The sequence below is a fragment of the Plecotus auritus genome, assembly GCF_963455305.1.
Source record: "Plecotus auritus genome assembly, chromosome: 4".
NCBI lineage: Eukaryota > Metazoa > Chordata > Mammalia > Chiroptera > Vespertilionidae > Plecotus > Plecotus auritus.
The window spans coordinates 66,285,392-66,303,161 of record NC_137775.1 but is presented as its reverse complement, the minus strand read 5'-3'; the positions used below and the strand labels follow the sequence as shown (position 1 = coordinate 66,303,161).

The 17,770-nt window shown below is 38.0% G+C and overlaps 1 protein-coding gene across 10 annotated transcripts in view; it reads left to right on the top strand.

Moving 5' to 3' along the window:
- The window catches only part of SENP6 (SUMO specific peptidase 6), a 116,375-nt gene that overhangs the window by 48,081 nt on the left and 50,524 nt on the right, over positions 1-17,770 (top strand). For all 10 annotated transcript variants that reach the window (XM_080664679.1, XM_080664681.1, XM_080664678.1 and 7 more), the window contains 3 exons: positions 10,826-10,896; positions 12,663-12,805; positions 15,696-15,987. In XM_080664679.1, coding sequence (XP_080520805.1) covers positions 10,826-10,896; positions 12,663-12,805; positions 15,696-15,987 — 506 coding nt within the window. The remainder of the gene's footprint in view (positions 1-10,825; positions 10,897-12,662; positions 12,806-15,695; positions 15,988-17,770) is intronic.

Here is a 17,770-nt window from a genome sequence, read left to right as displayed (position 1 = left end):
TTAGCATATATTTCCATAGCTATGTGCCAGGCACTCTTCTGGGAGCAGACAAAAATTCCTACCCTCTTAAGCTTATATTCTTTTATATATATTTATTTGATTTCAGAGAGAGAAAGGGAGAGGGAGGGATAGAAACATCAATAATGAGAGAGAATTATTGATCTGCTGCCTCCTGCATGCCCCCTACTGGGGATCAAGCCCACAACTCAGGCATGTGACCTGACTGGAATTGAACAGTGACCTCCTGGTTCATAGGTCGATGCTCAGCCACTGAGCCACACTGGCCAGGCTTACAGCTCACATTCTTGTTGGAATAATACTGAATAGGAGTCAGATGTAGAATTAAGTAACCAGCATTATCAGTAGATATATAACTTAATCTAAAATGGGTTTGGTAATATGTACCCAACTTTAAAGGAGATTGTGAGGAACAAATCAGTTAATTATTTAAAACTTATACACTGTAAAATTTGAAATTTGCTGTAATAGTAATAACTACTGAAATTCAGTCTTTTGTACTAAGATTAATGCCAGGGACTAGATATGCAGCAGCAACTGTTTCTCAAATACTTTGTAGGGAAAACACCTGAGTGACTTAATTCAGTAGCTTAGTCACTGTTAGGTTGAATTTTGCCCATTAATCCTTTGGGTCTTTATCTAAAATTATTTTGCATTTAGCTTTGTCAGAGATAAACTGAGAAGAACTTTGCATCAGTAGATTTTACTTTGTAAATTTTTTCACATAAGCCTTCTCCCTGCCTTGTGAACACTGAGCCACATTTTTTTTCTGATCTTTGAGGAGTAATGTCTCTTAACACATGAGGAGCTATAAATCTCTGAACTAAATTTTTTATTTATTGAAGAGAATGGTTTATTGAAGAAACAAAAAGTTAGGTAGTTGCAGAAGGTAATGTTTTCCCCAATTTTTTCATTTGTACTGTATACTGGGCACAATGATGTGTGTTTTACGTGTAAAACCAAGCTGGAATATATAATAAATAACAAGATTAAGATCTAGAGCTTACAGACAAAAAATTTGCTGTCAGCTTCTTTGCTGTGGGTGACTGACAATTTGGGTGACTCAAATTTCTTTCTGATTCATAGACAGATGGGTTGTGAATACAGTGTCTGTGGCAGTACCAGGAATTATTTAATCTATAAGAACTGTTTTGATTTTGTTTTTTCCCCCTCCGTAGATAAAGAATCCCATTATGAAATTGAAACACATAGGGATTTTCAAATTTTAAAAAATTTAAATATGGTAGTGAATTTTAAAATAACAATAAGGTGTAAAGGTGAAGAATGCAGTAAGAATATACATATATGAACTGCTAGAAATGCTTACTTAAGGGGTGTGTTTGAAAAAGCAAGCATTATAATTAAGAGATTTTATAATTTTTAAAACAATTGTTCTAATTGTTATTAGAATCATGATGCATTTCTTTCTAATAATTTTTCCCTAATAACCTTTTAATATACATAACACATAATAATAAAATATAGCTGTGTATTCTGAATTTTCACCCAACAATAATATGCCCTACCATTTTTTCCCTACCATTAAGTTGGTTTGTAAAAATGATTTTTAATGATTTCATAATAGTTTGTCCTATAGATAAATAATCTATTTACCCCTTAGCCCATTTCTGGTTGTTTTTTACTGTTATATATGACATATTGATGAACAGCTTTGTGTATAAATCTCTAAATGTATCTAGTAAGATTCAGCTCTGGGAAAGGATCCTTGGGGCTAGATTACAAATGTTTTTAATGCTCTTGGTAAGTACTGCTGAAATGTTTCACAGAAAGGTGATACCAATATGTAATAGCATTATAAATTGCAGTCTCAAGGTATTTGAGAATAAAATTATATTCAGATGATACTGTCTTTCTTGTAATTGTAAGATCACTTGAAACCTTAGAAATAATGAGTTGAGCATTATGATTAAACTACAAGACTGATAGTATTATTAATTTTCTTTTATTCACTTCTGATCAATTGGAGTATATATTAAAAAGAATAGAACTTCATTCACAATAGCAACTAAAATATTGAGTGATAAAATTAATGATGTGTAACTTCTTTATAAATGTACCTAAAGAATGTAATCTGGGACATGTATTGTTTTTTTGGTTGGTTATTAGGTATTAACCTTAAAGGAAGTTTATATTTATTTACTCTGTGGTAATATAAATAGCCCTGGCCAGCATGACTCAGTGGTTAGAGCATTGGCCTGCCCACTAGAGGGTCACGGGTCCAGTCTCTCTGCTCCCTGACCCCTCTTCCCCCCCCCCCACCAGCTCCTTTTGGGAGCATGTGGGAGGCAACCAATTGATGTGTCTCTGTAACATTGATCTTTCTCTCTCCCCTCCCTCCTTCCCTGCTTCCCCCTCCCTTCCACTCTCTCTAAAAATCAATGGAAAAAATGTCCTCACTCCTAGAGTGAGGATAAAAAAATAAATATATGTAATAATATAAATTACATATACCAGGTATTACTAATTTATATATATTACAATAGTTATAAATCTTTAAAATAAAGTACATTTAATGCAATTTTAGTAAAACTCTCAGTGACTTTAAGAAATTTGACCAATTTATTCTGAAGTTTATTTAGAAGAATAAATATTTGAGAAAAGCAACAGACTTATTTTTTTAAAAAAGAATAGGAAAAATGACTTGACACATAATAAAATATATTGTGAGGAGAACAGTGATTGAAAACACTAGAACTAGACAGTAAACAGACTAGAGTCCAGGTATATTTATTTTCCAACTAACCAGTGCTATCAGTAAATATAAACAGTGCCTTTGAGATGCCTGAATTACGATATTTGTACATTAACTGACAACGTAATATTTTGAATTGGTGTATAATGGCTCTGCATGGTGTCCAGTGGTTCAGTTTTGACATTATCGTCCTTGTGTGGCAGTGTTTATACAAATATTTGCCCTGATAAATACATTTCTAATTACATTCTACCTTTTAGATATGTACATTTTTTTCATTCTAACTATTTATCAATAAGCATAAGGATACAGTGGTGAACAATACATACAAAATCCATGACTCCTATAGTTTAATTTTGATGGGCACAGATAATGAACAGATAAACATGGAATAGGTTCTATGTAAAGAAGTGTAATTGGATGATACAATAGAGAGTAATAGTATGGATTGCATGTTCAGAGAAACTCTTTACTAAGAAGCTAACATTTAACCAAGGACTAAATGAGTCAGTCAAGCCATGATCATAGAGATGGCTTTTCCAGATAGAGAAGAGGTACTAAGATACTAATGCAGGAATGCGTTTGGCATGTTCAAGAACAGAAAGCAAGGCCAATATGTCTTGAGTTTGAATAGCAAAGGGAAAATGTTATGAGGTGAATTTGGTGAGGTCAGCTAGGGTCCAGATTATAAAAGCCTTTTTGTAAAGTGATCTGCAGAGTTTGGATTTTATATTAGTGATCTCAGTGGAAGCCTTTAGGGCATTTTAGGCAGGAAAGTGTTATTACCTGATAAATCTTGGAGATTAAAACATTTTGTATATGACTTATAATTTGACACAATTGAACTAAGTTAGTGACACTCAGTTAAGGCTAAACATGTTCCACTTTCCAAATAGAGATGTCCTGCAAAGGAAAAGAAATAGTCTGTGACCAGGTATTCAAACTATCCCAGCAAAGTTAAGGAGTTGGGTAGGTGGAAAGGCAGAAGTAAAAGGAGTCTTTAAGGCCTTTTCTTGGGAGGAGTTGAAAGGGGGAGTAAGAGAAATTTAAAGACTTCAGCCTATTAGGAATGCAGTAAAACATCTTGCTTGAAGAAATAGTTGTAATCTTGATGACATCTTAATATAATGTGATTGGAATAAGGAAGCATGTCAAACTCAAAGGCTAACACGGGCCAAATAAACAAGGTTTAAGTTTATTTGGGCTGAAAAAAAATAAAAAATGTTCAATTTTCATTGAAATGTAGGTTTATATCAATAGAGACATGCTGAATACAAAGGGCTGAAATAAAAGAATAATCATTAACATAAAATAATAGAACATTTTAATAAAAATATTTTTTCTTGAACATTAACTTACCAGACACTGAATAACTGCACAAATTAGTAAGTGTAACGAAAATAAACCTATTTTTTTTGTTCTCCGAAAACCAAATATTTCCTGTTGTGCACACCAAACAAGTCAGTCCAAGACTAATGACGTGGCAATCGGCTGCTAAAATACTCACTGTTGCCTTGGCTGGTTTGGCTCAGTGGATTAGAGCGTTGGCCTGCGGACTGAAGGGTCCTGGGTTCAATTCTGGCCAAGGGCACATGCCTGGGTTGTGGGCTCGATCCCCAGCGGGGGATGTGCTGGAGGTAGCCAATCAGTGATTCTCATCATTGGTTTCTCTTCCCCTTCCTTCCTCCCACCCTCTCTCTCCCCACACTCCCTCTCACTCTCCCTCCCCCCCCCACTCCTTTCCTCTCTGAAATCAATAAAGAAATACATGTTTTTTTAAAATACTCACTTCTAGTATTAGTGGAGAGAAATGTTGCACTGGCGCGTAAGGGAAATGAATGCAACAGGATTATAGTAATCAGTCATTAGTGAACATTGTAGTTTGTTATTAATTATGTATAACAGGATAAAGTAAAAATTAAGTTATGAAATTTTTATTAAAACGTTTCTTACATACTGTTATATTGGCTGGGCCACAGAAATATTTGTTGTGGGCCGCGAGTTTGACATGCTTGGTCTAAAGAGAGTAACTGTTCATTTGTTAAGTCAACTGGGAGGGGGGGATGATGACAATTAATAGCAATTGTGCAAGCCAGTATAAATAGTGGAAAAGAGGAAACAAAGTAAAACAGTGTTAAGCCAATAGAAATATAAAAATTAACAACTAATAAAGTAAGATGAAAGGAAACCATGAAGTCTATTAGGTGTTATAATAATTGTGACCAAATTGAATAAATTTAATAAAAAGATAAACTAATTGGGTTCAATCCAGCTATTTTATGTTGTTATAAGAATAAGACATAAAATAATAATTTGTAAGTAAAGGGGTTTTAAAGTCACAAGATATGCAAACAAAAAGAGCATGAGTAGAATTTTAATAACAATGAAATGGTATTAGGGTAAAGAAGCACATTTTATAATGGATACAAGGCTATAAGTATAGCAGCTAAATGTCATATAACATTTGAAATAAAATATGCAGGAAGTTTTTGGTTAGAGTACAACTATGAGAGATTTTAATACACGTTTTTGAAAATTAGACTATAAGTTTAACATGAGTTTGGAATAGGGATTTTAACTGTACAATGAATACACTTTTATAGAAATTTACATTTTTAAAAATCACAGCAATGGAAAGGTTGATAAAAATGAATTATCATTACAACCAATCTTAAAATGGGGGGATAAGGACACATGTAATACCTTAATCAATAAAGAAATTAAATAAAACAACAACACCAAGCTTAAAAAAAAAAAAGGCACCAGCCACCAGATCCTGGTTTTTAATACCACTCTAACAAAAGGAACGTGGAGAAATTTCTGATTCTAGCGATGGGTTAAGGAAAACACAGAATGAGTGGAGCTTCTTAAGTGTCAGAAACTAAGCAAGTATTCAAAAAAAACAAAAGGGTACTTGTTTCAACAGCATATATACTAAAATGAGAACAATACAAAGAAGATTTTAATGGCCCCTGTACATGGATGACATGCAGATAGTTAGGCATTCCATATTTTTGTAAATTTTATGTTATTTATATTTTACCAGAATAAAAAAAAAAAAAAACACAAAGGAATGAGGTTACATCAAAACAACACAGGAGCCAACTGAAAAAGCTCCCAAAGGCAAAAACTGAAACAATTGGATTATAAGCTAAAGTATAAAAAATATTCATGAGTGGTATAAATAATTGAATACATTTGTTATTGAACTATCCTAGGATTTTACAAACTGCAATAAAACGAATTGGAGAAGTGGACAGCTGTTTATTACTAAATCCCAAGAAATTTGTGTAGATAGCCCCCCCTCTTCAGGAAGTGGAGCTTAACTAAACTAACTCCTTTGGTGGGCTAACCCAGTGGTCGGCAAACTGCGGCTCACGAGCCACATGCGGCTCGCAAGCCACGGTTTGCTGCTCTGTTGACTAATGAGTTTGCCAACCACTGGGCTAGACTTACTGACTTGCTTCCAAATAGAACGTGGAAAGGGAAAAATAGTAACTTCAGAGTGGAGAAACCTGGCAAACAGTCCACTTTTGCTAAATGATCAAGGTTAGCATCACCAGTGATAAAAAATCACATTGATATCATGTACCGCCTGATAGGTGATGAGAAGGGCACTTCACGTCCGTGATACTCTTCCCCAAACTCACAGCCTCAGTCTAATCACAAGAAAAACAATCAGGAATACCCAGATTGAGGTGCATTCTACAAAATAACTGATCACTTCTTTTCTAGTGTCAGGATGATGAAAAACAATATAAGACTGGGAAACAAAGAGGAAACTAAGGAGACAGACTAAAAGCAGTGTATCCTGGATTGGATTCTGGAATGAAAAAGATATTAGTGAAATAGCTGATGAAACCAAATAAAATCTGGAGTTAATACTAGTGTTGCCTGTATTGGTTTCTTTTTTTGACATGTGTGATGGTAATGAAGGCATTAACATTAGGAGAAACTCGGTAATGGATATTACAGAATTGTGAATTGTCTTTTAAACTTTTCTGCAAATCTAAAGTTATTCTAAAATTAAGTTTATTTTTTAAAACTTGTATTGCTGAGGCCTGTCTAACCTTTAATGAACAGAGCATTTTGATATTAATGTAAACAATTCTGCAAACAAATAAAAGCTCTTTCAATTCATTTTATGCGCTTGTAAAGTGTTGCAACCATGAGGTGAGGTTTTCTCTAAAACTTGTATGCAAAACATAAATCCTCAGAAGCCCCCCAAATCTCCTACATAATATGGCATGACAGGGATGCTTCTCTGCTTTTGCTTGGCTTGAGGTAGAAAAGAAATATCCACTGAGAAATTCAATCCTAGACTTGAGCTTCAGATCAGTTTGGAGTTTGAAATTTTAGTATCTGTAGAGTGATGGAACCCTTAAACCAAGAAATTAACATAAAATTGTTTGTGTTTTTTTTCACATAGCAAATCTTTTTAAAACTAAATTTTAAAGAACACAGTTTGTGGCTAGAAAGTTTCATTCTTTTTTCAAGCTAATTCTTTTATCCTGAAATGCGTACATTCAAATCTAAGGCATGCTTTTATTTCTATAATTTACTCATTATAATTTTTTAAACAACTTAATTTGCCCTGTTCATATAGGAAAATGTAGCAAATATTGGATATAGAGTGGGCATAATGTCTGAAATGCCCCACAACTGAGGATCGGGCCCAAAACTTGGGCACATGCCCTGACTGGGAATAGAACCGGTGACCTCTTGGCTCATGGGTTGATGCTCAACCACTGAACCACACAGGCCAGGCATAATAGTTTATTAACATTAAATTACAATACATAATAAAGTATGGATATTAAATAATATATGCAGTGTGTTCCTCATTAGCTATGCAGAGCTCAGGGCACTTGGTCAAATTGCAAAGAGCACAGTGTATTAATGCAGCATTTTCATCAATTAGCTATGATTTCATCATCCATACACATTTATTGTCTCAGTCACTACTGAATAAATCTGTGCTTATAACATTTCCCAGAATATCTATATTTTCAGATTTTTTGGCTGCTCAAACTTACCTTGTTGATAATCCTTAGCATTTGAGAATATCTGTTGCCCTGACCAGTTTGCTCTGTAGTTAGAGTGTTGGCCCACAGACTGAAGGATGTCGGATTAGATTCCTGGTCCAAGGGCACATACCCTGGTTGCAGGTTTCCCACCCCCAGTAGGGAGGCGTGCAGGAGGCAACCAATCAGTGTGTCTCACATCAGTGTTTCTCTCCCCTCCTTCCATTCAGTGGAAAAAATACCCACAGGTGAGAATTAAAAATAAGATATCTGTTGTCCACTGTTTTAAAAAATATATATTACACAGAGTGTCCACAATTTTAAATAATACATACTACACATAGTGTTTGGAGTTTACTATAATACTATCATCATACTTTGCTTTTAAAATCATTGTTTCTGTTGCAATTTAAAGTTGGTATCTTTGCCCAGCCATGTGGCTCAGTGGTTGAGTGTCCCATGCACCAAGAGGTCACTGGTTTGATTCCTGGTCAAGGCACATGTGCGGGTTTACAGGCTTCATCTCCTGCAAGGGGCAGCCAATCAAGGATTCTTTCTTATTGATATTCTATCTCCTCCATTACTCTCTAAAATTATATATATATATAATATATATTATGTATAATATATATTATATATATATATACATACATACACACATATATATATATATATATATATATATATTTTTTTTTTTTTTTTTAAGCTGACAGGGTGGAAATTGCCCACTTGTACCAAATGCTGCTCAATAATGATGACCACCATTACTCATCAATATCAATGCAGTTTAGCAGGATTCAGAGTCTGTTATTGCTATTTAATAGTTGTGTGACCGTGGATGGGCAAGTTAATTAACCTCACTTTGCTTCTGTTTCCTCGAATATAAAGTGCTAATAATACATGTTTTATAAGATTATTGTGAGGATTAAGACACTTAATAGATGGAAAGCACTTAGAACAGTACTTGGCACATGATGCTCACTATTTGCTAACTGCTGTTACAAATACACTACTGTCATTATCTTATTTTCTTTATGTCATTTTCATATTTTGTTTTCAATTTAGATAGTTTGACTTTTACAATACAATATTAAATCTTTACAGGAAACTTTCTTTAGAGTTTTTGTCGAATTTGGTATTGTTCACTAGTGTGAATGGATTTACAAATAATAGAATAACCTCTTATTTTTAATATCCTGATTAAATAAAAAAGGAATAATTTTAGAAGCTTTTTTTTAGGATAGCAAAGTAGCTATTATAGCTCTCTAGTCAATTGCATTTTGCAGATATCCTTCTTTAATGGTTTATTTATCCCATAATTAGCTATAGATTTTTTGCTTTGTATTTTAGGACCCTTATTTACTAAGGATTATTTTCAGAATCCTGAAAATCAATTGTATTTATTTTTATGTATTTGTATATATGTACAAATGTAATATATTTTTAAAAGTGTAAGTATATTCCCATAATGTAGTCATATTACAAGATTAAAATTCTTATACAATTGCTAGTTTTGTATATAACACTTTTTGTACTTATTTTGGGATTCTCCTCAGCCAATATCTTATTTGCTATGTGTTCTTTTATTTATACCCAAAACAAGTGAAAATGAAGCATTGAGTTTTTTTTAATGTGTTACTTTTTTTTAATCCTTACCCGAGGATATTTTTTCATTGATTTTTAGAGAGAGGGAAAGAGAGGAATATTGATGTGAGAAAAACATATCGATTGGTTGCCTCCTGTATGCGCCTGACTAGGGCCCAGGCCAGGGAGGAGCCTGCAATCAAGGTATATGCCCTTGACTGGAATCGAACCTAGGATCCTTCGGTCTGCAGGCCAACACTCTATCCACTGAGTCAAACCAGCTAGGGCAGTGGTTGGCAAACTGCGGCTCGTGAGCCTCATGCGGCTCGCGAGCCGCGGTTTGCCGCTCTGTTGACTAATGAGTTTGCCGACCACTGGAATAGGGGTTTAATCACAAGGAACAATAACAGCCTGTAATTATTGGAATCGAGAGTCTAGGTCAGTGGTCAGCAAACTCATTAGTCAACAGAGAGGCAAACCGCAGCTCACGAGCCACAGTTTGCCGACCACTGGGCTAGGGCATGTAATGTGGTTTTTATTAACTGTCTAGGGATCTGGTGCACAAAATTCATGCACGGGAGTGGGGAGTGTCCCCTCAGCCCAGCCTGTACCCTCTCCAATTCAGGACACCTCGGGGGATGTCCGACTGTCAGTTTAGGCCCAATTCCGGGGATCGGGCCTAAACCGGCAGGCAGACATCCCTCTCACAATTGGGACCACTGGCTCCTAACTGCTCGCCTGCCTGCCTGATCGCCCGTAACTGCCCCCCCCCCGCCCCCGTTAGCCTGATCACCCCTAACCACCTCTGCCTGCCGGCCTGATTGCACCTAACTGCCTCCCTGCCAGCCATGTTTCCCCCAACTCCCCCCCCTTCCCCCCCCCCCCCGCTGGACTGGTCGCCCCTAACTGCCGCCCCCCCCCCCGGCCTGGTCACCCCTAACTCCCCCCCCTCCCCCGCTGGCCTGGTCGCACTTAACCCCCTCCCTCCCCCCCCCTCGCTGGTCTGGTCACCCCACGCTGCCTGCTGTTCAGTCATTTGGTCGTCCCTCACTAACACCCCCTGCCGACAGTGTCGACTCACACAGCCTGCCAGCCTGCTATTCGGTCGTTACTGTTACTGTGACAGCATCCCAGACAATATGCATATTTCTCTATTATTAGTGTAGTTTATGAAAGAAATGCCAAAAGAAAAATTCTAAAGTTTTATGCATTTGGGGAACTACTTTGAAAGAACAGTAATTTGAATGCCTGTTATGGGGTTTGATAGATTGACTGTCTAAACAAAAAATAGTCACTGACTTTAGAGATCTTATAATGTGTTATTAGTATATTTCTGTAATATAGTTTTGTTATTTTATTGTATCACTTTTATATGGCAAAGAAGCTATGCTTTGCTTTTAAAGTATTATAAGTATTTTCTCAATTTTTTCATTTTGAAAAATATATTTTTTTGTTAGAATAAAACTATGTATATTCCCTTTTATAGGAAAGAATATCCACCTCATGTCCAAAAATTTGAAAATAATCCTGTAAGGTTAAGTTGGCCCCAAGGTGTTGGTAAGTGTACAGTTTTACCTGTTACATCTGTAAAAGGTTTTGAGTAGTCTGAATAGTAGAAGTAAAGATATGACCTTGGCTTTAAAATATTCCCAGGTATGATATAAGTATGTAAAAAATTATAACTGAATTGAGAATTTATTTAATTTTGAATGAAATCACAAAGAAATGGTTGCACATTCAGGTGATTACAATTTGAAATCTTTATTATTTTTTGTTAAATTCAAGACAAATATTTTTTGGGTTATAGCATCACAATTGTGTTTTTTTAAAACTATCTATATAAAACCCTAATATGCAAATCGACTGGTGGAAAGACTGGCAGATTGACTGATCGCTATGATGCGCACTGACCACCAAGGGGCAGACGCTTCATGCAGGGGCTGCCCTCAGCCCACAGGCCCCAGCGGGGGCGGGGCTGGCGAGCAGGCAGTGCCAGGCCAGCCAAGGTGGGTGAGAGTGGGGGCCCCGGTCAACCCGATGGTCGCCCCACAGATTGGCCCCGATCGCTGGCCAATCCTAGGGACTCTACCCATGCACAAATTTTGTGCACCAGGCCTCTAGTGTTGTAATATTTTATCATGTAACTAGAGGCCTGGTGCATGAAAATTGTGCATGGGAGGGGGTGTCCCTCAGCCCAACCCACACCTCTCACAGTCCAGGACCCCTTGCTCCTTACTGTCCACCTGCTCCCTGCTCCTTACCACTCGGCTCACTGCTCCTTAGTGCTGCCATGTGAGCCCAGCTTGAGGCTGAGCTGCACGCCCCCTGTAAGAGCACACTGATCACCAGGGGGCAGCTCCTACATTGAGCGTCTGCCCCCTGGTGGTCAGTGCACATCATAGCAACTGGTAGTTCTGGTCATTCCGCTATAATGGTCTTATATTATATAAACTAGAAGCCTGATGCACGAAGATTTGTGCAAGCATGGGCCTTCCTTTCCCTGGCTGCCGGCACCGCCTTTCCGCTCCCGCCTCTTTCCGCTCCAGCCCCACCGTCCCACACTGCCCAGAGGCCCTGAACAGCAGGGGCGGTACAGAACGCCTGCATCCCGCCCCTGGCCGCTCAACGTCTGTGTATGCAAATTAACCCACCATCTTTGTTTGGTTAATTTGCATACTCCTGATTGGCTGGTGGGTGTTGCAAAGGTATGGTCAATTTGCATCTTTCTCTTTTACTAGTCTAGATATGCCTACATGATTGGGCTGAAACTGGCTCTCCGACATACCCCGAGGGGTCCGGGATTACGTAGGCCAGGCCAGGGGACCCCACCGGTGCATGATCAGGGCCAGGGAGAGACACGGGAGGTTGGCCAGTCAGGGAGGGACCGCGGGAGGGCTCCAGGGCATGTCTGGCCCATCTCACTCAGTCCTAATCGGCCGGACCTCAGCAGCAAGCTAACCTACCTGTCAGAGCGACTGGTTGACCGGTCGACTGGTGGTCAGTGCACATCAGAGCGACTGGTTGACTGTCACCCCCCCTGGTGGTCAGTGCACATCATAGCGAGCAGTTGAGTAGCCTTAGCATATCATTAGCATATCATGCTTTGAATGATTGAATGGCCGACCAGTCAACCAGACACTTAAGTGTATTAGGATTTTACTATATAGGATTGTCTTGACTTAAAGTTCTGATTATTCTTTATTGTATATGTTGAAACATTTTAACTAAAACAATTTGATAAATTAGTATTTTTTCATAACAAGGATCATGAGGAATTGATAAAATTTCATTTTAGTACTTTTATTTTTGTCTCCTTCCTTTAGATCCTATAATGAAGAAAACAGAAGAATCTGAATCATACTTGGAGTCTGAAATCAAAAGGAAAGTATCACAGAAACGTCACAGTTCATATCAATCTACTACTCCTGTGTCTCCTGCCTCAAAAAAATCTTTAACTGATTTAGAGGTGGGTAGAGAAATTCTTTGTTGTTAATGAGATGGTATTTTAGTAATACGATTTTTAGTATTTATTGAATTGTAGGTGAACTTTACTCATACTACTGGAAGAGACACAGAAAAGTTACTTAGGCAAACTTTTCTGACTTCACTAGATTTTTTAACTATACAAAATCTAGAATATCTTTTTCTGGAAAGAATATATTAGTGCCACCCTGAAACATACTCCAAATAACTGTTCTCAACCAGAATTTTTTTTTTTTTTAATTGATTTGAGAAAGAGAGTGAAGAATGGAGAGAGGGGGGAGAGATAGATTTGTTCTGCTTATTTTTGCTTTCATTGATTGTTTCTTGGATATGCACTGACCAGAGATCAAACCCACAGCCTTGGTGTATGGGACAATGCTCTAACCAACTGAGCTATACCCAGCTATAGCCTCAATCAGAATTTTTTTTTAATATATTTTTATTGATTTCAGAGTAGAAGGAAAAGGAAGAGAGACATGGAAACATCAATGATAAGAGAGAATCATTGATGGGCTGCCTCCTGCATGCCCCCTACCGGGAACTGAGCGCACACCCTGGCATGTGCCCTGACCAGGAATGGAACCTCCTGGTTCATGGGTAGATGCTTAACCACTGAACCACACCAGCCAGGCAGGTGTGCTTTTAAATAGAGTGGTTAGATCTCTCTTCTCATATATGAATCTGGTAGCATCCAAGTACAATACATCTTTATAATGACAATATCATTCTATCATTTCATTGTCACAACAAATATTTGTTCACTTAATTTCCTTTGATATGAGGCTCAAAGTATTAAAATATTTTTCTTTTAGACTGAGTTATTTCTCTTACAAAAACAGATCAAATGGATAGTTGCCAGAGTGTAGGGGTAAGGAGGGATGGGTGAAAAAAATGAAGGGGAATGTAGTCAATAATATTGTGATAAGTTTGCATGGTAACACATTATTACTAGAATTAGTGTGGTGATCACATTGTAAGGTATCTCAATGTCAAATCACTATATTGTACACCTGAAACTAATACAATATTGTATATCAATTATACTTAAATTTAAAATAACAATCCTATATAATAAAAGCCTAATATGCAAATTGCCCCCTTGGGTGGTTGTTCGACTGGGAGACCAAGAGTTCAGCCGCTCACTATGTCATGCGCTGACCACCAGGGGGAGGCGCAGAACATGGCGGACGGCGCTGGCAGTGGGTGCTCAGCTGCTGGGTGCCTGCAAAGAGCTGGGCTGCAGCCACTGGGACTGCAGGGGCCCATCGGGCTCCTGGTGTGTTCACGTAGGAGCCAATCTGCAAGGCCAGCCGGAAGACAGCGTACTGCCTGCCCGGCTTCCGGGAGGCCCACACTGTGCCCTGGCCCGCGGCATCCGGTCATGCTCACTGCATCTCTGTGTGGGCACTCCGGAGCCGTGACTCAGGCGGTTGGGGGCCCTGAGCCCAGGTGCTGCTCAGGGCCCAGAGGTCACCTGGGCCCTGCCCTTCTAAGCTAGACGCTCGCACTTTGATCGCCTGCCAGGTCTAGGGACTGCACCTTCATGTACTGGGCCTTTAGTACAGTATAAATACATATAATATACAAAAATAATTATTAACAGGTTTAAATTATATGTTGTTACAAAATTTGATAAGTAATTATTTGGTGTAAATTTATTGGAAATGCATCTTTTAATTAGAGCCATTGACTTTTTCTCAATTACTTCATGTCTCCATGGATAAATATATGTTATATACTGAGACAGAATTCAACATCTATTTCTTTTTCCTTCTTATAGACGTAAATGCTGAGTTAATAAGTACATAAATAAGTTTCACATAAATAAGTACATGACTATGGAAAGAATTGTATTATAGTAATATCACTCTATACCTTGAACTTTTTCTAATTTATATGCCCCAAATCACACGATACTGTCAGAAAACATTTTTAATGATATCACAACTGTAACAGAGTAAGCCTTCATTAAAATATTTTTGAAGTACTGACTTAGAAATCAATTGTCTTGCCAATTTTTATTAACCGGTACTTATAATTCATTTTTTTCAACATTTAAAATTGTCCTTTGGTTTGATTTAATAATTTTTATACCCCAGGAAATATACCATTTGTGATATTTTAAATGGAAGAAAGGTTTAGCATTCTTTTTTTTTTTTTAATGTTTTTATTGATTTCCTGCACACCCCCTACTAAGGATCAAACCCGCAACCCAGGCATGTGCCCTTAGTGGGAATTGAACCGTGACCTCCTGGTTCATGGGTTGATGCTCAACCACTGAGCAGCACCAGCTGGGCTAGCCTTCTTATTTTGAACAGGAGGAGAAGCAGTTGTGGTAGGAGATTCCTTGACATAAGCATAATCATGTCGGGTTTTTGGAAAGGTTATATGTAGAAATTGAGAAACTAGATAGTGATTCCCTTAATACGTTAAGCGCCAAGCCTGTTTTGTCTTGCTTTTCGTTTAGCCCACGATATTTGATTTCACCGATAACACTGGCGGCACCAGTGACTGAATAGTCTGGACAGAAAGTATAGTGTCAGTCACCGGTGACTGACATGGCACTTTACGTGTTAAGATTATTTATGCCTTGTATGCTGGAGTGAAGGTCTCAAATTCCTTCAGCATTCTGCTGCTAAATTCTAACCAATATGACATATTCAGGATTTTTGTGGTAGCCATGGTGATGTGATGGGAAGTGAGAGTTAATTTTGAAATATTGTTATGTATTTGTTCCATGTTGAAATAAAATGCCAAAGTCTTTTATTTTTTTGAAACCTAAGTTTTCTGAACAGTATGAATATTGTCCAAAATGTGGTCAAGAAAAAGAAATTCAGACCAAATGTCAAAGTTGTGATATTCTTTTTCCTAAGGATTTGCCCAGAAGTTGCAGACAAGCTATAACTTTGAATGAATCAACTGGTCCGTTATTGAGAACATCAAATCATCAGAATTCTGGAGGACAGAAGTCACAAAACACAGCATTAACACCCAACAAGTTTTATGGCAACAGTGTGGGAAAGGTTCCAATTGATATTATTGTAAATTGTGATAGACAGAATTATTTACAGGCTAATGGGAAAGTCATTTTACCTAGGGCTAAAGGAGCCAAGACCACAAATCTAAAAGAAAGGAAAATAAGCCTGTCAGACCTGAATGATCCAAGTAAGTGTTTTACTCCCTTTGGTATTGCTTATATCAGTCCAACATTGTAAGGTGAACATGAGAATATTTGAGAAGTATAGTTTTGTGTAAGTTATGTAACATGTCTTCTTGTGTCAGTTATGTAACATTTTTTGGGTAGATGATTAAAATTGTATTCATAGTTAGCAAATAATGACTCACCCTGGCCTGCGGGTATCAGTGGACCTCTGTGCCACTGCAGCCCAGCCTTACTTGCTACCTTGTTGGGCTCTAGCCTGCTGTCCACATCGATCCCGCACAGCACGAAGTAGTGCGCGAAGCGGCAGGCGGCCAAGGAGGAGCCCGAGCCCGAGCCCGGGCTGTGCGCTGTGCGCTGTGCGCTATGCTGCTCCTGCTCATCCTGGCCCCTCCGTGATTGCCGCCACCGCTTGGGCATATAGCGGGGTATCTGCAGGAGAGGCTCCTGCCATCACAGCTGTGCTCGCCAGCTGTGAGTCCGGCATCTGGCACCCATTGGTCAGCTGAGCAGCGCTCCCGCTGTGGGAGTGCACTGACCACCGGGGGGGGGGGGGGCAGCTCCTGCATTGAGCTTTTGGCCCTGGTGGTCAGTGTGTGTCATAGCTATTGGCCAGTCACCCAGTCACTTAGGCTTTTATACACACACACACACACACACACACACACACACACACGTAATAAAAGCACAGAACTTGGCCACAGTCCTAGGTCAAGTCCATGTATGCCTAGCTTTCTAACTTCAGCCTGGTTAATTTAATCTCTTTGACCTATGAATGGATACATTGCCTTGTTAATCTACATATATATATATAAAAGCCTAAGTGACAGAACGACCAGTCCACTGGTCGCTATGATGCACACTGACCACCAGGGGGCAGATGCTCCAACCAGCCAGCCCCAATTGGCCCCACCAACTTCCCGTGGTCCCTCACCCCGGCTGGCCAGCCCTGATCGGCCCCGAGCCCCAATATTTGACAGGTAGAAAGGACTCTGAAAATTAGTTTATTTACCACTTTGTTTCTCTCTTAAATCTTTTTTTTCTTATTTCAGACACATGTGCATATGTGTGTGCATATGGAATATAGTCCTGTTATAACAAATAGAAAAAGATTGGAAACATTCGGACTGGTTGAAAAAACTATAGCATACCTAGTTGTAAAAGGGGAGAAATGATTTAGTATTTTATAAGTGATTTTCAAGTGATTAACCAAATGAATAAAGCAAAGTGAGTATCAGTATATAGTATGCTATCCTTTATTTAGGAAGGATAGGAGAATGAATCTAGGTATTTTTTTATTTGTTTTTAATGAAAAGGTATATCAGAAATTGAATTTAAAAGTGGTTGGAAGGGGAGGAAACAGTTTGGGAATCGGGGATAGATGCTAGATGTCTACATATGTACTGGTTTTATAGATTTGACTTTGGAGCCATGTAAACATTTCACATGATTATAAATGAAAATTAAATTGCAAATATTTTAAAACAAAATCAAAACCAAAATGAAATAAATGAATGTCATTATATATATATCTATTGGTTGCTTGAACACACAGAAGAATTATTTCAGATGAATTTAAATTAAAATAATATTGTGGTTGTGCATCCTCATGTGAGCTATTTTAAGGTCAAACAAAACTACAAGGAAATCCTAAGCGTAGTCACAAATATTGTTACTAATATTGGTATTGAGATTTTTAAACATTTTGATAAAACAAATAAGCCATTGTATGATTGTCTCCAGAAACCAAGATTTTCAGTGTTAGAGAAAAAGGAGTATAAAAGTAAA